Source organism: Protopterus annectens, chromosome 5.part1 (assembly GCF_019279795.1).
Source record: "Protopterus annectens isolate FY-2018-M chromosome 5.part1, PAN1.0, whole genome shotgun sequence".
In the NCBI taxonomy this organism is placed as follows: Eukaryota; Metazoa; Chordata; order Ceratodontiformes; family Protopteridae; genus Protopterus; species Protopterus annectens.
The window spans coordinates 342,312,717-342,334,404 of NC_056736.1; the positions used below are offsets into that span (position 1 = coordinate 342,312,717).

Below are 21,688 nucleotides of genomic sequence, written 5' to 3' on the forward strand. Positions count from 1 at the left end.
TATTTGGCCTTTGTAGGCTGAGTCTCCATGGAGTCAGATTTTGTAGCCATGCCCAGAAATGGAATGCAGTTAACAGGATACCAGGAACCAGGAACAGACTGGAGCAGTAGGAGTCCCAGCAGCAGAGAGACCAAGAATGTTCTGAGGTAAAATAAATCCCAGGATAATAATTCCAGAAGAAAAAATAATCCAAATGCGTAGAAAAAGATTTATAAAATCTTTTAGTATAAAAATTTGAGGAAAAAGGTTGATGTAAAGTTGTAAAAAAAACAAAAGTTAAATAGCTGTGAGAAGCTCAGAGAGTAAGGACTAGACTAGTCGGCGGCCATCTTGGAATGAAAAAAATAAGTAAAGTTAAGTTGCAAGTTCATAAAAGGCTGTAAAAAATAAGGCAGGCTGAATGCTACTAGTTTACACAAAAAACATGACCAAAAACAGTGTCTCAGCAGTCGTGGACTTTCAGAGATTTAAGTCATTACAAGTAAGCCTCCCATAGCTGATAAAGTACAAAGAGATTTACATAAAGGCAAGTCATAACAGTAGACCTGAGACCACATTGAGGTGATTTCACTAGATGCAGATAAAACGAAACTGGGATAAGCATATCATTTAATTCTGCAGACGTTTGAAATAAAATTATTTCCTGTCGAATAGCAGTCCAGTTGTAATAAAACCCTTAAGGCAAATGGCTCAAAAGTATAAGTGAAAGCCTGCCCTCAAAAGCATCAAGTAGAGATGGCATCTTCCTTTTTTCTACTTCAGCTGAAATTCCACCCCAAGTTAGGATCATGACACAGATTGCATCACTTAGCTGAAAAAAGCTGTTCTCCAAAATGCCAAGAAGAAACAGCAGTCTCCTTCCTTCCTTCAGCTGAAATTCCACTCAACATTAGAGGCTGCATCCATATCACTCAGTTCTTTGCTATGGTGCCATTACCTATGGGACAACAACTTCCAGCACACCTCAAGAAGAAAAATCCATCACAGGTTCATAGGTAGGTACTAAGCTATCGGCCCAAGGGCCTACGTAAGCCTAGCCAACAAGGTTCCCTGGCTTAAGCCACCCAAGAAAGTTATTTTCCTGTGCCACTGTCAAGCAGAGACACAGAAGTGATCCCCGGGGTGTATTTCCTATTTCCCATCCACTCATCAATATGCTAATGAAGAACTTTGCTTGACATAGATGGGTAGCCTGTTCCAGAGTTTAGGAAGTCTCTGGGACAGGAATCTATCCCCCCAGCATGCCCTGTTTATTGTGGTGACAAGAGTGTGTAGTTCGGAGTGATTGGGATTTCTTTAGGTGTAGTATTTCCAACAGCTCTGGGTTTTTCAGAGCTTTATATCTTAGGCAGACATCACCTCGGAGTAGGCGATATGCTATGGAGTAAAGCTGGAGTTTTTTGAGCCGGTCAGTGTAGGGCATTCTGTTGAGGCCAGTAATCCTCTTTGTGAGGTACTTCTGTGGCTTTTCCAGCTGCTGCAGATGTCTGTGAGGTACATTCCAAAAGGGGCGTTGTACTCTATAATGGGTCTAATGAGTGTCGAGTAGAGGGGAAGAATGACCTCTTTTTTCCTGGATGAGAACCCTTTTATGATGAGGTGTGCCACGTAGAAGGATTTCCTGACTACTGTGGCAATGTGACTGTCAAAGGAGAGACTACTGTCCACCTGGGTGCCAAGGTCTCATCACACATTCGGTGTTAAATAGATTGCTGCCTATGTGGTAGTTCATGGGTACAGAGTTTTTACCAAAGGGGATGACACTGCACTTTTTGGCACTGAGCTTGAGGCCATGGCTCTGACAGCAGGCATCTGTCTCAGCGAGGCCCTTCTGTAGGATGTCCACATCATTTGGGGACTTGACTATGGATCCTAGTTTGCAGTCATCTGCGAACTTCATTAGCCAGAGGCCTTCTGTGTTAGCCTGTACTTCAGAGTTGTAGATACCAAACAGGAGAGGTCCCAGGACAGAACCCTGTGGTACTCCACTTGTCACTGCTTTGAGGTCAGATTTGGAGTCTGCAACTTTTACAGTGTGGGTTCTGTCAGTGAGCCAGTTGGCAACCCATCTTGTGACTTAGGGATTTATACCTAGTTTAGTGAGTTTAGCTATAATTCCAGAATGGGGGATGGTGTCAAAAGCTTTGGCAAGGTCAAGATAGGCTGTGTGAACCACCTTACCCTCATCTACGGCTTTGGTGACTGCCTCAAAGAAGTCGATCAGGTTCGGGAGGCATGATCTGCCTTTCACAAACCCGAACTGGGTGGGATCCAGAGTTTGAAGGTTACCAATGTCTTTGTTTATGAGTTCCATGATGATACGTTCCATGGTCTTGCAGACCAGGCTCGTCAGGCTAATAGGTCAATAGTTCCTGGGATCAGTGGTGGCTCCCCCTTTGTGGAGTGGGATAACTGTTGCTGTGCTCCATTCAGTGGGCACAAAGCCTGATTCAAGGCTGTTATTGAACATGGTGCTTAACTGAGGAGCCAGTTCATTCTGAAGCTTGTGTAAAACGCAGCCTGGGATGTTGTCCAGTCCCATGGATGCTGTGTTTTTGGCTTTAGAGAGTGCAGCTTTTACCTGAGTAGTTGTGATTACAGGGACACTGCATTCCTCCTGTATAGATATGGGCCTTTTAGGGGGTGAGGGGGGGGGGGTAAAGTTAGCATTGAACCTATCTTTCAGGATATTAGCAATATCAGTTGATTCTGTAATTTTTGTGCCTTTGTGCTGTAACTCAGAGCAGATCTGGGTGTTGCCATTGAGATTCTTGACATAGCTATAGAATGCTTTGTGGTTGTTCTTAGAATTAGTGGCGATTTTGTTTTCATAGCTAGCTTTGGAGGATCTTATAAGGGATCTCAGTTTCTTACTGAGGAAGACCAGGGAGCTCCTCCACTCATGGGATTTTACTCTCTTTTGCAACAGTTTCTTCCTTCTGTTGCACAGTTTGTTTATGGCAGGGGACCACCAGATTGGTTTCCTTTTTTTGGAGGAAAGTGTCTTGGTTCTGTTTGGGATAGCACGATCCATGCATTCATGTAAGTGCTTATCGAGTGAATTTTTGTAGGATTCAGCAGTTGTAACTGTATTGTCCATCTGCAAGGGTGTCATGAAGTTCACCACTTCTGTCTTAAGAAGCATGAAGTTGGCTTCGGAGAAATTTTTTACCGTGGTTTCCTTAATGGGGGCAGGATGTGGATATCAAGGGTGATTAGCTTATGGTCGGATCGGACCAAAGAGGAGTTGACTTCAGGTGTGGAACACCGGTCACTCATGTTGGTAATGACTAGGTCTAGGATATTGTCGCCCCTGGTGGGGGTGTGGATAAGTTGATCCAGGGCATTGGAGTTTATGAATTTCAGAAAGCGTTGAGCTAAGGAGTTGGTACACGAGTAGTTTTCCCAGTTAATGGTGGGGTAGTTGAAGTCGCCCATTATTAGGGTGTTTGGTTGAACCCTAATATTTTCCAGTACATCAAGAAAAGAGGAGTGGGAATCCTGGGGGCATGGTGGGGGATCTTTAGCAAGCTACAATTTGGATTGCAGGTTTGCTCAGAGTTAGTTGCACTTGGATAACCTCGGATGCATTATGCTGAGCAACTTGCCTGGAGGTGTGGATATCCTTAATGAATATGGACACACCTTCGCCTTTGGTGTTTCGGTACAGGTTACATGGCCGAAAAGTGTGGTATGAGTTATAGCCTGGTAGTGCAGGGGTGCTCTCTGGAGCCTTGAACCAGGTCTCAGTCACTGCACAGATATCGATGTTCTCCATTTTAAGGAGAGCCTCGAGTGAGTGCATTTTGAGATTTAGACTTCTAGCATTGAGTAGCATTACTCTCAATTTTTGCTTGCCCGTTCCTGTTACAATGGTGAATTTGTTATTTGAACCCTGCCTAAAAAAGGCACTATAGGGGCATCAAGAGCCGTTGTCACTATCTGGAATCCCAGGGGCGACAGGTGCAGGCCATCTGTGGCAAAGCATTATGGTCTGTCGACCATGTCATCCCAAGCAGACAGATACTGGATCCCCTTAGAATGACACCAGAATCAGCACTACCTAGCCTTTGATAGGTAGGGACCTTACAGGCACTTCATCAGGTTTTGCTGCTCTCCCTCATTTATCTGAAATGGCTTTTTTGGTCCATGGCTTCTTCCATGTTTTTCCTGCACCTGCAGGTAAAAGTTAAGCTGCAGAAGCTGATGTCATTGTACACCCAGAAGGCTGTTTATGCATTTTCAGAGTACAGCTGACCATTCATGTAGTAGATAGATGGGTTTCATCCTTTTTGTAACTCCTTCATTCTTGTGCAGTACTTTGTGAGCTACACTGTTTTGTTTTAGTTTAAAAGCACTTTTGCCACTACAACCACCTCTGCCTCCACCTTTGGATATCCATTGTGGACAATTATGAAATTACCAACCTTTCAGCTATGATATACAGAAGCAGCTTGCAGTTTATTTTATCATGGTTGTTTTTCATGCATGTTTATTCATTTCAGATGCTGTCCTGGCAAGTATGGAAAATGTACTTGCCTCCTGTTGAACAGGTCAAGAAAATACATTAATACTACCCTTATTTTAGTCAACATGAGCAGGAAAGCAATTGCTGTTACTTTGTGTAGGGTTGTGCAGTTTTATAATCTCGGCACTGGGTGATATAGACAGAGTAGAAACAGAAGAGAGTAGGGAATAAGGGCAAAGAATGGTAGGACCAGGAAAAGGAAAATTCAAAAAATGAAGGAAGATGAAAAGGAGAAGATAGAAAATAATTAAAGGGAAAATGAGAAGGAAAGAATGGAAAATGTAAAGAAAGAGTGAGGGAAGAAGGAGAAGGAAGACATTGAATGTAATAATGAGTTCTTTCTTTATTGTGTCTAGCATGTCTCTGAATCACAAAGTAGTGCATCACTGGAGCAGAGCCTTTTTAGCATGAGCTATGGCTAGTGCTAGGCCCTTTCTTGAATCCACAGGATATTTATGCAAATTAATATTAAAGAAGATATGAGCAAACTAATAATTTAGGATAACTTAAAAGCCTGTATATTTGAGAAAGTGCTGGTTTGGTGTAAAAAGATAATTAAACAGTGGGAGAATAGTTATTAGACATGCAAAGTAAACTACAGAGGAATAGAACAAAATTAAAAAGAGAAATAAAACTTTATTTGAACAAATATGACCTTCAAATAAAAAAACATAATGTATTGGCCTGTAAAACTGCACTAGGTCTTGAGACACTAAAAATTAATTCTATTCACTGACTTCAAGAATAACTAAAATTTCAACAAGATGTAATCATATTAAGGAAATCAAGGGTAATAAAGATTTAGGAGGTCTAAATCAGTTTATTTTCAACAACTCCTACAATACTCCATTCCTTGGTAGGGGAGATTGGAAATGTTCTCTCACCCCCTTGGATGCATAACTGCTTGACATGATAGTCAAAGATCCCAAGATGTTGTTGCACTTCTGTGTAGGAGCCAGTCATTTTCAGTTTTGCATTGTGTAATTTAAACTCACTAAAACTCCCATGGTGTTTATTAAAATAATGGCAATAGTGGCAGCACATTAGGGCTGCAAGGATCCCGGACTTCCTCTGTCTGATTGACTGGCTGCTGGTATCAGAAATGGAGAAACTCATTTTGGCAAGGAGTATTTGCATTAGACCCTCAAAGAATTGGAAATTACAGTCATTTCATAAGATGTCAGTTGAACACAGCCCATTGTAAGGCTACTGTGCCTCTGGAAAGAGCACTTGCCAGTTGGATAATTGTAAACTTTATTTTGCAAAACAGTATCAATCAAAACCTTCTGTACTTCAGGATGTAGAACTAATGATTTCCTCCATGTGCATGTTACCATTTGCCAGACTGAAGATGAGTGTGCTTCAGTGGATGCTCAGCACTGTTATGTTCTCAAAACTCAGACAAAGTTGTCTTGACTGGGAAGCTCTCCAGACCTTAAGACAGATCCATGGAGTAGAGGGATAAAGCCCTAGTTTTAGCACAGTTGCATTTGCATAGCATCTTGGGCATGTGTAGGAGCTGACTACAGAAGATGAGAGTGCATGGTCTCTGCCAGATCTGCCATCCTAGGGGGAGGAAAGTGGCACTGGCTTACCTCAAGAGTGAGACCTATAAGGAGTACTTTGTTCTTACCTAGTGGGTTTTGAAGCTGCCAGATGTACACTTCCATGGTGTATTTGCACCAGGTAGCTAAGTGGAACTTGGCATGTGAAGGCACCCTTCCCCTCTGGCGATAGTAATAGTGGAACATGGAGGAGCTGCCAGGGGGGGTTGCTCCCAAGGAGGGAGGGTAAGCCACCCCCCCCCCCCCAAAACCAGTAGACTGTCTCACTTCCTACCACTTGACTCTCAACAGGAATCAGAGGGTCATTTGGGATTCTTAGATGGGTCATAGGTCTCACACTATCCCAGGAATGCCCTGCCCCTTTTTCTCCAGATGGCCAATTAAGTGTCAGTAGTGAATCTATCAGGCATGGCCCTGGACAGGAGCAAATACATAAATTAATAAATAAAAGATCTCCAGAACTTGCGGATGCATATTCAAAGTTTGCTTATGGACAGTCTGTTTCAATTTCTCTCCCCTATTGTGACAGTCATACCACTGATGATTAAGACCTAAAATGAGGGAAGCATTGTTAGAGTGAGGTGGTTCAAGGTGTGTGTGTTGTACATAATGGACAGTCACCATGTAAGTGGTCTGAAGTTGAGAGCGTTCCTTATGACCTTGCAAACCTTTCAGGAGTTTCTTCCCCAGGATGTGATTGCTGTCCATATAGACAATATATCCCTGATGTGATACGCAGGCATGGAGGAGCAAGATTTTGAGACTGGCCTAATTCAGCCAGTTGGCTTTCGGCAGCTATCCCACATCCCAGGCTAAGGCAGGCTCTTAGCGGATAAGACAAGCAGGTATCTGCTGATGGTGTATGAGTAATTCCTTACTCTGGACAGTAGTGGTGAAGATTTTCCACTTAGGGGGCAAGCCTTGCTACAGTCTCCTTGTTTCCCTGACCAGTACCAAATGCAATAGCTATTCCTCTCTCATACCCACTGAGAGGCAGCTACCCAAGATGTTCTTATCCAAGATTGGTGCCCTGGGTCTCTTTTGTGTATTTCCCTCCATTTCTCATCATCCCCATGTTTATACCACAAATAAAGACCCTTATGTCCACGATTATTGTCATAGCTTCCTTTTGGCCACAGCATATTTAATTTCCTCTGCTGTGGCCCTGCCTTCTAGAGAAAGTTCAGTATCTAAGACCCTTCAGAACCTTGTTAACTCACCTCTCCAGCAAGTCTTGTCTGAACATGCAGATCTTGAATCTAACTGATTAGTTTCTCCAATCCTGATGATATCCAAGGACCATGGTTTCCTTTCCAGGATTGTTCTCATCTTCACACGCACATAAACCAAGTAAAAGTAGGATGTGCAGACGCAAGTGAAATAGCTATGTAAAATGGGATGTAGACAATAGTTATGATCCCTTTTCAGCATCTGGTTCAGTGGTTTTAGAGTATATGGCAAGTATGCTTCATTCGAAGCTCATTCATCTGTCAAGGTGCATCTGGCTGCCATTTCAAACTTCCATGGAAGATTTCAAGGTAATTCATTGACATTTTTAATGGTGTACAAATCAATTCTGCATGTATTTTTTATTTAGGTTACTGCTGAGACCCCCAGTTCTTAATTGCTGCCTGAAATTTATATTGGAAAAACTAGCACTATCCTCTTAGCCTGCATCCTGTGGTAAACTGAAATATCTGTCTTGGAAAATATTAGTTCTATAGGCTATTAGTTCTGCAGGGTCTCTGTATTCATCAGCTTTACTTGACCATTCATAAGGACAGAGCCGTGCTACAAGTAAATGCTGATTTTTTGACTAAGGTGGCAACAGAGATAAATTTTAATGATGCAGTGATGTTCCCAGTGTTCTACCTCATTATGCCAGCAAAAAGGAGCATGCAATGTGCTTTCTAGTCATCAGAGAAGACCAAGGGGCTCTAAGGAAACACTTGGAACTGTTTTTTCTCTGTTGCAGGTAATTATCTGGGAAGAAGCGTCTAAAGTCACAACAGCAAAATGGCTGACAGATTGTATTAGGTTGTGTCATCAAAAGAATGGGGTATTGTTGTCAGAAGCTCATAATGCTCATTCTGCTGTAACAATTACCACCTCTGAGGCATTTTTTCACAAAAGTTCTGATAGATATATGTGCAGCTCTTATTTAGTCTTTTTTACATAGTTTCAGTAGGCACTGTGTGCTGACTATTGATTCAAGGTCAAGGCAATAATCTGCTTTTTTGACCACCACCCTCAGAGGAGTTATTGGAAGAAGCCACCCAGGAAATTAATCTGTGTACTTTTTTGTATTTGATGAAGAAATGGATGAAATCAGAAGTGCTGCAGAAGTTATATACTTACTATAAGAATAACTGTAGATGAGCTTCATCCAACGTTTTCAACTTACCTTCCTACCACTCTCCCTGCCATATGTGTGATACGGGAAGCCTTGGGGGATGTTTGGATTTCAGTATTATTTATTTATTTTTAATGACTTTGTCAGTGCCAGTCATTAGCGGACCGGAGTTCCGCTGTGGCGACCCGTAACCAGGAAAAGCCGAAAGACAAACAACAACAACGTCAGTGAACTCTCACCTTGCTTTCAGACATCTTGAGAAGGAAGGGAAAGCACTAAGTTTTATTGGCGGGGGAAGAGCTAATGTCTGTAAGGTCTTAAGTTGCTGCTGATATGTACATTGGTCTGCAGCGAAGTCCTGCCTGTTGAAGAAGATAGACAAAGATCAATTAGACATGTCATTATAGTAAGTAGACAACTTTTGTCTGTATGCCTTTCTGAACTAATACAAATTAAAACCCTTTTATTCTTTTAAAATCTTTTTTCCTCTGGATAATTAGTTACAAAAGGTTCATGCGTACAAATACTTAGAACTTTCATTTGACTCAACCCTTTCATTTAAAGAACATGCAGAACTGCTGTGGATAAAATTATGGGTAAGCTCATGGTACTGCAGTCAGTCATCTGACTTCATATTTTATACGATCTATAGAAATAAATGTTTTATTTTAATACCCAAGCTAGATTACTGTTTTCCAATTATAGCTTCACTCTCTTCACTCAAAATGCACAGCATGGCCAGCTTTGGTGGTGTAAAGCAATAAAACTCTTATGGTGCAGTTCACCTGTGTCTGATTAGAGGCTTGGGTGGTTGACAGAGCTGGCAAGGGAGGATGGGCATGCTCATCCTGGGGTATGTGCAATGCAGAGCCAAATGTACAGTGCACCACTTCCGACAATACAATGCTGCAATTCCCTCAGATAAGGGGTTAGGATACAGAAAAACATAGATTTTGGGTGGGTTTTAGGCTTACCAAGCCACCTATGGGTGATAATGTTTCAAATCAACAAATTTAGTTTGGGGAATGTAAAATCTTTGAACGCGGTTTCCAGAAAGTAACCTCACTGACAGTGTGTTATGTTCAATGAAAGTAGTTTCAGCGAGAAGTTTTCAAATTATTTTACCTTTGTTGAAACTATCTTAGGGAAGGTGGCATGATATTACACTCACATGGGAAAGGTGGTGTAACCCCCTGTAGTTATGTGATCCCCTTGATCCCTTCCAACCAGAGAGTGTGGTTAAGGATTTCATAAATATCCTCATAGTTGGGATGCAGATGAGTACACAAGTAACCCTTGCGGCTGCCTGAATGATAACCCCTGCAGATGGCTCTTGCCTCCATGGTTCTGGAGGAGTCCCCATGACTGTGGATTGAATGGACTGTAGATGAACTGGGAGAGTTGATAGTTTGCAGGCATCATGGTAAAAAAAAACACTTAGGAAAAATGCACATAGTTTCTGTAGACTTTAGACTCTAGTCCCTGGGAATGAGGCTCACTGTGTAAACTTGCAGAAAGAACTGGATTCTAGTTGCATCTTATCCAACTGTTCTTATAACACAAACCTTTAATGTACTACGTAGAAGTCATTTCCCCCCAGCTTAAATGCAAGTTAAATAGAAGAACCTCATCTTATACTGTTGTAAATGTAGAAGAATATTTGGCACTACCTATGTCTTCTTTTACATCAGGAGTTGGAGAAAAGAAATTTAGAAGAAAATTAGCAAATTGCAACCACTTTACCTGTGAATGTCTGAAATAAAACTGACTACTCTAGTTGAAAAGCAGGTTAATGTCATAGAGATTGTGGCTAATTAGAAACTATGATCTATAGCTAAATTGATTAGACCTGTTATGTTAATTTGATAAAGCTTTAAACTTTTTAATTTTCTGTGTGTCTTTCATATTCACCGTAATCAATGTTTCTTAGCATTGGTAATATCAATTTAACGTTTCTAGTTGTCTTAGTGTGAACTTGTCTGTAGTGTCTTATTCTGAAACCTGTCTCCGTGTATATTTAAGATTCCTGTTCATCACTACCAGTTAGGTTTTTCATGCACATCACAGAGATATGCAAGTACACTGTAAATATTTTAGATTTTGAGTTGCTTTATATATCTTTTTATTATACTAATCACTGTTTAAAATTTAACATTATTTAAGTACTCTGTGATTACATTTCCTATGTAGTAAAAAACATGTGTACATTTAACATTGTTTTGCCTTATGGCCTGGGTAGTGAGTGAAAAGGGTCCTTTGACCAGCTCCCCCCAATCTAGTAAACATATCAAGCCAAATTAGTCATTTAATCAAATAAATAAATATGCCTGAAAGAAAGAAGTTGAACAAAACTATATAGTGCATGGATCATCATGATCTACTCCAAAATTAGAAAAAAGTTAAACCTGTTACACACTACTGTAGAGCAAGATCTGAACACAACAGTGGTTTAAGAGGTGTGCGACAATTGTTGAAGTTTACACACATTAGTGTGTAAGTAACTTATTTAAATTAGAGCAGTATTTAAAAACTGTCTCTGACTTTTTCCTTACTTGCTGTCTATTCAGCAGCACTTGTTAAGTGCTTTACTGCCTTTCAAAGCCAGTAAAAACACATCACTTTTTTGTAACTGCTAGTACATTGACTAGATAAGACTCCATGAACTGCAAAGAGGTATTTTTATGTATTTATCTCTTTTTACTACCTCTTGCTTCCATAGTTGAAGTCCAGTGAATTGTTTATTTATTGCTAGGAGAGTTATTGCTGTGCAGCTTGCAGGACAGTATTTGTGCAAGTTGTCTTAAACTGTTAGCAGATAAAACATTATCTGAAGAAGTATTCATAGGTTCATAGGTTTATACTAGGCTATCTGCCCTAAGGCATTTATAAGCCTAGCCCAAAGTTTTTTGGCTTACACCACCCCTTATATGAAAAAATACTGTACCCATTAGTTTGTTGTGCCTCTGTCCAGCAGTGACACAGAGATGATTCCCGGGGTAACGTCAAAAGTCTCTATGCAGTGGCTGAACAGCTGAGTGCACTCTTCTTGTGTCATGACTGTTCTTAATCCGTGTTCTTACAATTCAGGTGCACATACCTTCCTTTGGAGTGTATGCTGTACCTGTATACTTGGATCACAGGATATACACACCAAGATAACTAATTTTCTAGGCCCGTATACCATTTATATCTTTCCATAATGCGTGGCACTGGAAAATTGTTATTTTTGTACCTTAAAATGACAGACATAAAAAGCTTGTCTGTTTTCACTAGATCATAAGTCACATCAAAGCCATCCACAGGGCATGTACCTTCTTTGCTTGGAACCACAGCAGAACTTTGACTGTTGTGTTTTTCAGCATCGCAACCTTGTGACTCGCTAGAGTCAGAGAAAGAAGCCTAACTCCTCCCATCTGTACCCACTGCCTACCAGCATTAAAGGTGTCCTAGTACAGAACTACCCTGAAAGCTTGTCTAAAGATCAAAAAGAAATGTACTTAGGTAAAGGTGTTTTACAGTAGTAAAATAAAATAATGTCTTTGGCGATTTTGATTTTTTTTGAAACTTGTGTATGTTAGTAGCAGTTGCATGACACTTATGTGACAATGGACTGTGCATTGTATTATTTCATTGTCACAGTTGTTCTTAAAATAATTAATGAGGCTAGCAGGACACTACTGCCTTATAATACATGTTTTTTAGCTTTCTCTTTCTGTATCTACTCATTGGTTAACAGGTAGTTTCACGTTTCCTTACAAATGACATAGCTAGTTCATTTTTAGATTTGAAAAAGTAACAGCGACTTGAAGTGCTATTATTCCTACTGTATAGTACTTGCTTTGTAATGGAATTCCATACTCTTTCCTGACTTGCAGCTGTCCTCTGCTAATATTTTACATTGTTGTTTGTCCGTTGTTATTGACGCTGACCAAAGACATCACTTCAAGGAGGCTGACTGAATAAGGTGTGTCTGGCTGTGGCTGATCAGTCCGATGCAGGCTCGGAAAGCTTTGCTGCACATCAGGCATGAGTGGTCTGTTGGATTGGTTGATAAAGAGTTGGCTGTGAATTTACACAGCTCTCATACTTCATCTGCACCTCTGCAGTGCTCATAGGCAATAGTGCCTTTGCTGATGCAGCTTCGCCAGATGGGGCTGTCTTGCGCTAGGGTTTCCCCAGGAGTCTGGATCAATGCCAAAGCTCTTCAGAGAGATTTTCAGCGTGTCCTTGAAGTGCTTTTTCTGCCCACCGTGTGTGCATTTACCTTCTGCGAGTTCACCATAGAACAGTCTCTTGGGGAGGTTTGTGTATACGTACAAGGTGGCCTGCCCACATGACTTGGGCTCTCCTCAGCAGTGTGTAGAAACTTGGCAGTCCAGCTTGAGAGAGGACAACTGTGTCTGGAACTTTGTCCTGCCAGGTAATTTTCAGCAGCCTTCTTAAGCAGTTCATATGGAAGCGATTCAGATTTTTGGCATGACACTTGTACACAGTCGATGTCTCACAGGCATACAGTAGTGTGGGTAGTACACCTGCCTTGTACACCTTCAGCTTTGTGGACAGTTTGACACCTCTCCTCTCTCATGCTGACTCCCACAGCCGTCCAAATGCGGGATTTGCCTTGGCGAAGCGTGTGTCTACCTCATCGTCAATGTTCACAAATCTGCAGTGTGCTGCTGAGATATGTAAACTTGTCAATAGTCTTCAGGATCTCACCTTCAGTGGTGATAGTTGGTTCCACGTATGTCTTCTGCAGTGCGGGCTGATACACGACCTTAGTCTTCTTAGTATTGATTGTGAGGCCGAAGCTTCTGCAGGCAGTGGAAAAGCAGTTCATACTCTGCTGCATCTGGGCCTCTGTGGCAGCTTTGAGTGCGCAGTCATCTGCGAACAGGAAATCGCGCACAAAATACTCTCCGACCTTGATCTTGGCCTGTAGCCTCCATAGATTCAAGAACCTGCCATCAGTCCTGTATCTGATCTTGATGCTGGTTTCTTCTTCATTGCAAAAGCTGTCTGACAGCATGGCTGAGAACATCATGCTGAATAGCATGGGTGCCATTACACAGCCTTGTTTGACTCCATTGATAACTGGGAAGGCATTGGAGGAGTCTCCATCATCCAGTACGTGAACAAGCATGCCGTCATGGAACTGGCGCAACATACTGATGAATTTGCCTGGGCAGCCAAACTTCTCCATGGTCCGCCATAGCCCCTCATGACTAACTGTGTCAACGGCTTTAGTCAGGTCCATGAACGTTGTGTTAAGGTCCCTGTTTTGTTCCTAGCTCTTCTCCTGAAGTTGCCGTGCTGCAAATACCATATCCACCGTCCCGCTGCCCTTTGTAAAGCCACACAGACTCTCTGACAGGTGTTCATCTTCCATGTGTTGAGTGAGACAGTTGAGGAGGACTCTGGCAATGACCAGGAGAGAGATTCCTCTGTGATTGTCACAAGACTGCCTGTTTCCCTTTCTCTTGTAGAGATGGACGATGCATCCTTTAACTCCTGAGGGATAACTTCCTGTTGCCACATGGTCTGGAAGAGCTCGGTGAGCTTCTGTAACAAGACTTATCCCCTTGTCTTGTAGATTTTGGCTGGAATGGAGTCAGAGCCTGGTACTTTACCATTGGAGAGAAGCTTAATTGATTGCTTCCTTAACCTCTGATTTTTGGAGGTTTTGCCAGGGAGGTGTTAATGGCAACTTGCGGCATGCGGTCAATGGCTTCAGCATTGATAGAGGAAGGACTGTTCAGACATTGTTGAAGTGTCAGCCCATCTTTACAGGATGGCTTGTCGGTGAGCAGGTTGGACCCGTCTGCACTGAGCAGCGGTGACATTCCAAAGGACTGTGGCCTGTAGATGGTCTTCAGGGCATCATAAAAACACTTGGAGTTTTTGCTGTCAGTGTACTTCTGTATCTCATCAGCCTTTCTGATGAGCCAAGAGTCTTGCCTCTCTCTGAGCTTTGCTTGCACCTTGCTTTTGATGGAGTTATAGGCTGCTTTCTTGGAGACGGAAGTAGTGTCTTGCTGGAGGGATCTGAACACTTCATGCTTCTTATCAAGCAGCTTCTGAATGTCTTCATCATTGTCATTGAACCAGTCGTGGTGTTTGCTTGTGTTCAGGTTCAAGTGAGCGAGAGTAGCGTTGTAGACCACATCCCTAAAGGCTGCCCAGCCTCCTTCTACACTGTTGGTGGCAAAGTTGAATTGGTCAGGCTTACTCGAGGTCCACACTGAGGTTCTGACGCACAGAGTGCCATTCTAACATGCTGACATTCAGACACCTATTCATCTTTTTCCCTTGCGGTTGCCGCTTAGGCTGAATGTGCATGTTAGGTTTTGAGAGAATGAGTCTGTGGTCTGTCCAGCAGTCTGCGCCACACATGGCCTTAGTCACTCTAACATCCTGCCTGTCCTTTCTCCTTCCTATGATGTAATCAGTAAGATGCCAGTGCTTGCTGCGTGGGTGCATCGAAGACATCTTGTTACGGTTGGGTAGGCGGAAGACTGTGTTTGTAGTCAACAGGTCATGGGCTACACAGGTCTCCAGAAGTAGATTCCTGTTGCCTTTGCCGACTCCATTCCTCCCAATGACTCCCTCCCAAGTCTGCACCAACTCTGGCATTTAAGTCACTTAAGATGACAAGCTTATCCCCCTTGGGCACAGATACTATGAAGGACTCCCAAGCCTTCATAAAACTTGTCTTTGATCTCCTCTGAATTTGTCATGATGGGGGCATATGCACTGATGAAGGTGGTGTGGTGCTTTCCTTTGAGGGGGAGCCACAGAGACCTGAGTCAGTCATTGAATCCTTTTGAGAGGCTGACTAATTTGCTGATCAGATTGGATCTGATAGCGAAACTTCTGCTTCACTACATTCATCGCTGCTGCGGACACTCCAGAAAAAGGTAAAACCGGCTTTAACTTCTGTTAGCTGGCTTTTATCTGCAAACCTGGTCTCGCTGAGGGCTGCAATCTGGATGTTGTACCTGCCAAGTTCTCTCGTGACAAGTGCTGTCCATTTCTCAGGTCTGTCTGTTTTGGAGCTTTCCATGAGCGTGCGCACATTCCATGTGCCAATGGTGAACAAAGTTTTTTTCTTTGTGATTCGACTGCATGGTTGGGCTCCCCCCCTGCTGTGGCAAACTGGCCAGGGGTAGGATGAAGCAGACTATGTTTAGGGCAAATTTTCTAGCCCCTTCCTCATATCATAGAGGTGAGCAGAGCAATCCTAAATAGGGCTGCTCAGCATCCACAGGGCTACTGAACTGCATTGCTGCTTCGATACAGTAGAGAGCAACCCATTGTCCTGGGCTGCCTGTGTGTGAGGTTGTGGTTACAGCTTCCAGTGTATCCACACCTGCTGCTTCATCATTCGTCCATCGCTACAGGTCTTGATGGAGGGGTGATGTCTTTACTTGCACGTGAATTGGATTATAGTGATAGAGAGAGTGCGCAGATCATCAGTCTCACGCTCTCATCCCAGCCTATCTTAGTCCAGTGGCAGGACATAGTTGAGACGACCGACGATGGGTCGGGATGAAGTGGTTGCCCAACAGTATCCTAACGTGTCTCACTGTGCCCTATTTGCGCTCCACGGCACTTGCTGAGTCTGCCTTTCTGCCCGTTAAATCAATCTGGTGACTTCCTCCATCCAGTCCGCCAGATCCAGTCTTCGCATGCATAAGTAGACAAGCCCTGACTTGCTGATGGTTGCAAACCTGTTGGCTACCCATACCTGGATTTGCCGGCCAGTCGAAGCCTTTGCCCAGGGTGTGGCCGCTGTTGCATGCAAACAGGTACGAGGAGCCACAGTGAGAGCTGAGTGTCAGGTGAGGACCAGGGTGGAAGAACTACTACGAAGATTATGACGTGTTTGCCCATCAGAGGTACTACCTCTCCCTGACACTCCATACACCCCAGTGTTTTAAATTAGTCACGTCACAAATACCCACAATATTGAGATGTCTTCCTTGTGTTTAACATTGCAAAATGGATTTTCAGTAACAAACTTGTCTTTGATGCCAGGAATACCAGACGCCTATGTGGTCTATTGCCACAGCAGGCTTTTGGAGTCATATTCAAATATTTGCACTGTAGTATAGCATGAGGGTGGTGCTGCACTTGTCAGATGCTGTCATTTGGGTGAGACATTAAACCTGAATTGGGAGGAAAAATTACACAGTCTGCCAAGCTGGTGGCATTTCAGGTGGATCTAAAGGATTGTGTGACACTTATCAGAAAAATGGTAAGGTAGTTTCTTCCAGAATCATGGCAAAGTTTCCCCTTCACAGTCTAATTATCACATTGGGTTTTTTGCAAAAGAGTACAACATGCTCAGTGGAATCTACTTGCTCAACAAATTTAAATAAATTAATATCTGTTTTGATACTCATATTATAATATTCCAGTGTTGCTAAGAAAAAAGGAGCTGCAAATCCAGCAATAAAAATTAACCTGACTGTAGCTTGGGCCCTGTATGGTAGGAGAACTGAGTACACTCTTAATCACAGGCATCTAGCACTTTATGTAGTTCTTCAGTTGTATAATACTTCACCTTTAACAAATAATCCTGTATGTTCAAGTTCAAAAATGTTTGCACATAAGGTATTTTATTGGATTTAGACATGTTTTAGTTATGTGTGACTTTGGAACATTTAATTTTTTATGGGTCATTTTCCAACATTGTATTTTTTTCCAATGTAAGATGAATGTATGGAAGGTTTTTAATTTAAAGGTTTAATTATCTAACTGAGTGCAATATAAGCCTTATTGGTTCAAGAGAATGATTTAATAATTGGTGTGAGTATAAATGTGAGTTGTATGGGAAATGAAATTGTTTCTGAAGAAGTTCTGTATTAAACGAACGAAAGTTCTAAAAACTTTATAGTGGTCTTGAGTTGTGTTTTTTTTTTTTTTTTGGTTTATCAAATCCTGTATGTTGATGCAGACCAGTAGAAACAGTCCAATCAGAGAGAATGTTTTCTTATATTATTTGTTCTGCTGTTTCCACCTTCTGTTCATTTTTGTCTTTTTTCATATGTGAGGTGGGGGTTGCAAGAAGATTAATAATGTACTCCAAGCTATGGCTTATTTTCTGACATTAATACATCCAGGTGCAAAATGCACTTAGAATTTTGGAATACACCTGTATATGATCGTATCAGAATGAATCCCACACCATGTTCCATGTTAAGGTAAGTAGAGAACAGGCACTGCTTTCCTATCACCAATATAATTAGCTGCTTACACTATGAATGAATGGGGCACAGGTTCTGTCTGAGATATGCAGTCATGTATACCTATTCAACAGAAAGCTGGCCGGTTGCAGGGAGAAAAGGACAGCAGCAATCAGTGCTTCAAGGTGATAGAGTATAGCTACCTCTTCCACTCCAGTTTATTTCTAGAGTCAGCCGCCTGCACTGTTTGATTGACAATCTGGTGGCAAAATTATTTTTTTAGATTTGTAGTCAAGCAGTAAAATTTTTAATCCTGCTTAAAGTATGAATATAATTTTCAATAGGAGGATAATATTTTTTTCTCTTTACCTTCTTCTGTTACCTTAGGGAAGACAGAATTGGCCAAACAGGTAGCCAAGTACCTTCATAAAGATGTGAAAAAGGTATGGCACATTTTTTCATTAGCATTCCTTTTCATATTTTTTCAGAATCTTCTTAACTCATTTGGATAATCGTAATAACTGCTGCTTGTCACGTCTGCCTTAACATCTGTAAAAGTCTTTAATAATCTATATGCACATTCATTTTGTTGTTATTACTTCATTTTTCATACTTTTTAAATCGTGTTAATTTGGATTTTAAGTGAGCAGCACCAATTGGCAATGACTAGACTAGCAACTAAATTGTTTTAAGCATGGCTGTCATATGTGTCTGTTTACTTAAATGTTTATAACAAGTATGGGAAATATTTGTCTTATTTTTCAACTTTGTTGGGAAGTGTAGCACACAAGAAAAGAAAAGTAAAAGTGCCTATAGTGGTCAAAAGTCAAGATCTGAATGTGTTGAACCAGATAGCACCTTTTTATGGTGTGACATGATTGGTACCAAAGTCACGGCCGCAAACTCAATGCAAAAAAATGTATTGTCATCCCTTTTCGGCAAGACTGATGTTTCTGCAAATTACTACATCAGTGGCAGTACTCTAAGTACCCACTCAGTGGTGAGAGATCTGGGCAATCAAGTTGACAGCAACTTTGCCTTTGATCACCATGTCTCCAGAGTGGTAAGAAGGGCATTCTGAATGGCTCACCTCATAAGTAAGGGCATTGCCTCGAGAAAAAGTGAAGTTATCACCTCCCTGTACTCTTCACCCATTAGGCCAATAATTGAGTACAACAGGTCTGTATTATATTCTTGGAAGAGGCATTACAGCGAATACCTCTTCATCGACCCTAAAAGAGCAAACCGCGAATTACAGAAACAGCCGAATCAGTGATTTCTTTCCTAGGGAAAAAAATCAATGTTCCAGCCAGAAAGGAAATATCACTAAAAACAACTCTAAGTGTGTGTGGGGGGTTTACCCCCCTAACTAAATATACCAACTCTGAGATCGCACTACAGTGGGGAAAGGGGCAAATTTACTCTGATGGCCAAGCAATTTTTCCCCTAGGAAAAAATTGCTGATTTGGTCATTCGCGTAATTCGTGGTTCGCTCTTTAAGGGTTGATGAAGAGGCATTCGCTGCAATGCCTCTTCGATAATATAATATAGACCCAGTACAACGCCCCTTTTAACATGTACCTTTCATAGCACCTGCAGCAATTGGAGGGACCACAGAGGTTCCTCACCAAGAAAATTCAAGGTCTTCAGCAGTTTCCTATGTGGCTTGGCTAAAATCACTGTCACTTTATTCTGTTTCATACAGACTACACAGAGGCTATCTCTGCCTTGCATATAAGGCAGTCCCTGACCCCACTTTATTGGATATGTTGCACATCCACAAGTCAAATGGAAATGGGCTACTCACTCTAAAGTCCTAAACCTGGTATGTGACATCAATAATACCTGCTGGAGGAACAGATTTGTCTCCCAGAGGTTACCACACCTTTGGAATACTCTCCTTCACATCAAACAGAGCACCTCATTGGCCATCTTCAGACACAGTCTGGATGACTGGATGGGTAACAGTAAATTCACCCTGGGAGTTCCACCTGTGTCCCTCTTGGACAGGGGCAATAGGTGCTGATCATGGTAACAAGGGTAAAATTTGGCTAGGCTTGTAAGGTTCCTCGGGCCATTAACCTAGTAACTTCCTATGATCCTATATCTGCTCATGTGTGTGTGTATGTATGCATCTGTGTGGGTCTACTACAGATGATCGAACTTTTAAAACATCAACTTTCATATGGCCAAGACCATATGATCGACATTTCAAAAGTTAGAACACCTGAAAAAAAAATAAAACAAAACAAAAAATTCCTGGATGTTTTTGCACGGGGGCAAGCCCACCTGTACCCCCCACACCCCCTGCAATTTAAATATACCAACTCTAAGATCACTCTACAGTGAGGTAAAGGGAAATTTTCCCGTTCGGCACTGTACGAAGATCTCTGTTCAGAACGTTTGAAGTTTTAAAACTTCGATCATATGGTCTTGACCATATTAAAGTTGAAGTTTTAAGATTTTGATTATCTGTAGGGGACCCATCTGTGCATATCTATGCTGTACATAAACACACATAGACACATACGTGTGTGTGTTTGTGTGTGTGTGTGAGAGAGAGATGTAAATGAAAACAAAAAAAAATGCCTTAAAGACAAGAAAGAGGAAAGTATTTATTAAACCAGTAATAATAAGTGATGTTAATCATATTGTCACTGCTGCAGTAGCCCTTAGGTGTATGGGTTATATCCTGCCAAGGATATAACAGCCTGTAAGCTTCCAAAGCTTCAGGGGAACTTCCATGCAACCAAACCATTAGTCAACTCAAGCTGAGATGAATAAAGGACAGTTTGGCCAGCATGCCCTTCAGAGCTTTCCTGCTATTGAAGAGTACACTTCATTGTTAGTTTTTGAGGATCGATGATCGGCTTGTGCTGTTCCTTTGCTGGGTATTATAAAAAGTGTTCTTTTGTTATACTTTTTATTCTAGGAGTATATATTTTAATGGACTGTCATGAGACTTAACTGTACTTTTAAATGGGAGCTTGTTTTTTTTTCCCCATCAGTTTAAAAGTTGTTTAAAGTAATTGGAAACCATTTTTTCTATGGAGAAACAGTGTTGATTTTTTCCTTTTGAGGCTGGCAAAGTGTTTTAAACTGCCTTTTACTCCTGTGTTTTTGTGTGAAAAAAAGTGACTTTAAAGACTTTAGTTTTTAACTGGCTTTTGCTGCTTGTTTTCCCCAGGAAAAAGAGCCCAGTATTGACTTGACCATGGAACAAACTAGCATTCCTGGTCAGTCCTACCTCCAGTCACAAAATGAAAAAGTTAAGCAAGCATCCTTGGCCAACATAACAGGCTAGCAATTTGCCTCATCCATAAGTGGGTGACTCTGCTATGGCCATAGCTTGTTCCTCAGACTACTAATCTTTTACCCTCAATCCCTCTGGTGTAGCACCAACTACCTCTGTGGACCAGAGGTTAGCCATGTCTTCTGTGGCTAGTGGAGTCCCCTCAGTGGCAAGGGAGAGACAGTCTTGTCAATCCTGGGAGACTTGTTTAGTCAGAATGTTGTGCCCTTCCCTGGGGAAGCTCTGGTGCCTTTAATAGCACTGTTGCCCCAGTTTTCCTATCAAAAACTAGAAAACTAAGCATGTATCTACTCCTCCTCAAATGTTTTTAGACAGGAGTAATGTACAATGTCTGTCTCATGGTATGATACAGGATCTGATGTTGTCATTTTCATTCATTCCTCAATGAATGGAGTTTGGATCTGATCCTCAGATGCAGCTTGGCCACTTTCTTTAGATTTTAGGATCCGACTGTCAAGCTGCTCCCTTACCCGTAATGCCCTTGATCACTGTATTACCTCAGATCTCTTTTGTCACACTTCAAGATCAGACAAGATTGCGATTGCTCAAGCTCCTTGTGGGTTGTAGGGAGTGGATAGTTATATTTTTCCATATATGTTTTCTATTTTCCTTTTTATATAATGACTACCTCCCTTACCCTTAGAAATCTCTCCTTACCGAGTTTTTCGGTAAACTTTTATAAACTTTTTACTGTCATTGTTGATAGTCTGTTTCCTTCTCTTTACCTGAAGGTAATTAGCTCTT

At 41.7% G+C, this 21,688-nt stretch overlaps 1 protein-coding gene across 1 annotated transcript in view; it reads left to right on the plus strand.

Annotated features, from left to right (window-relative positions):
• CLPB (caseinolytic mitochondrial matrix peptidase chaperone subunit B) overlaps nt 1-21,688 on the plus strand; it is a 2,847,862-nt gene that overhangs the window by 2,245,341 nt on the left and 580,833 nt on the right. The window contains exon 9 of the mRNA XM_044073023.1: nt 18,019-18,074. Within this exon, the coding sequence (XP_043928958.1) occupies nt 18,019-18,074 (56 nt within the window). The remainder of the gene's footprint in view (nt 1-18,018; nt 18,075-21,688) is intronic.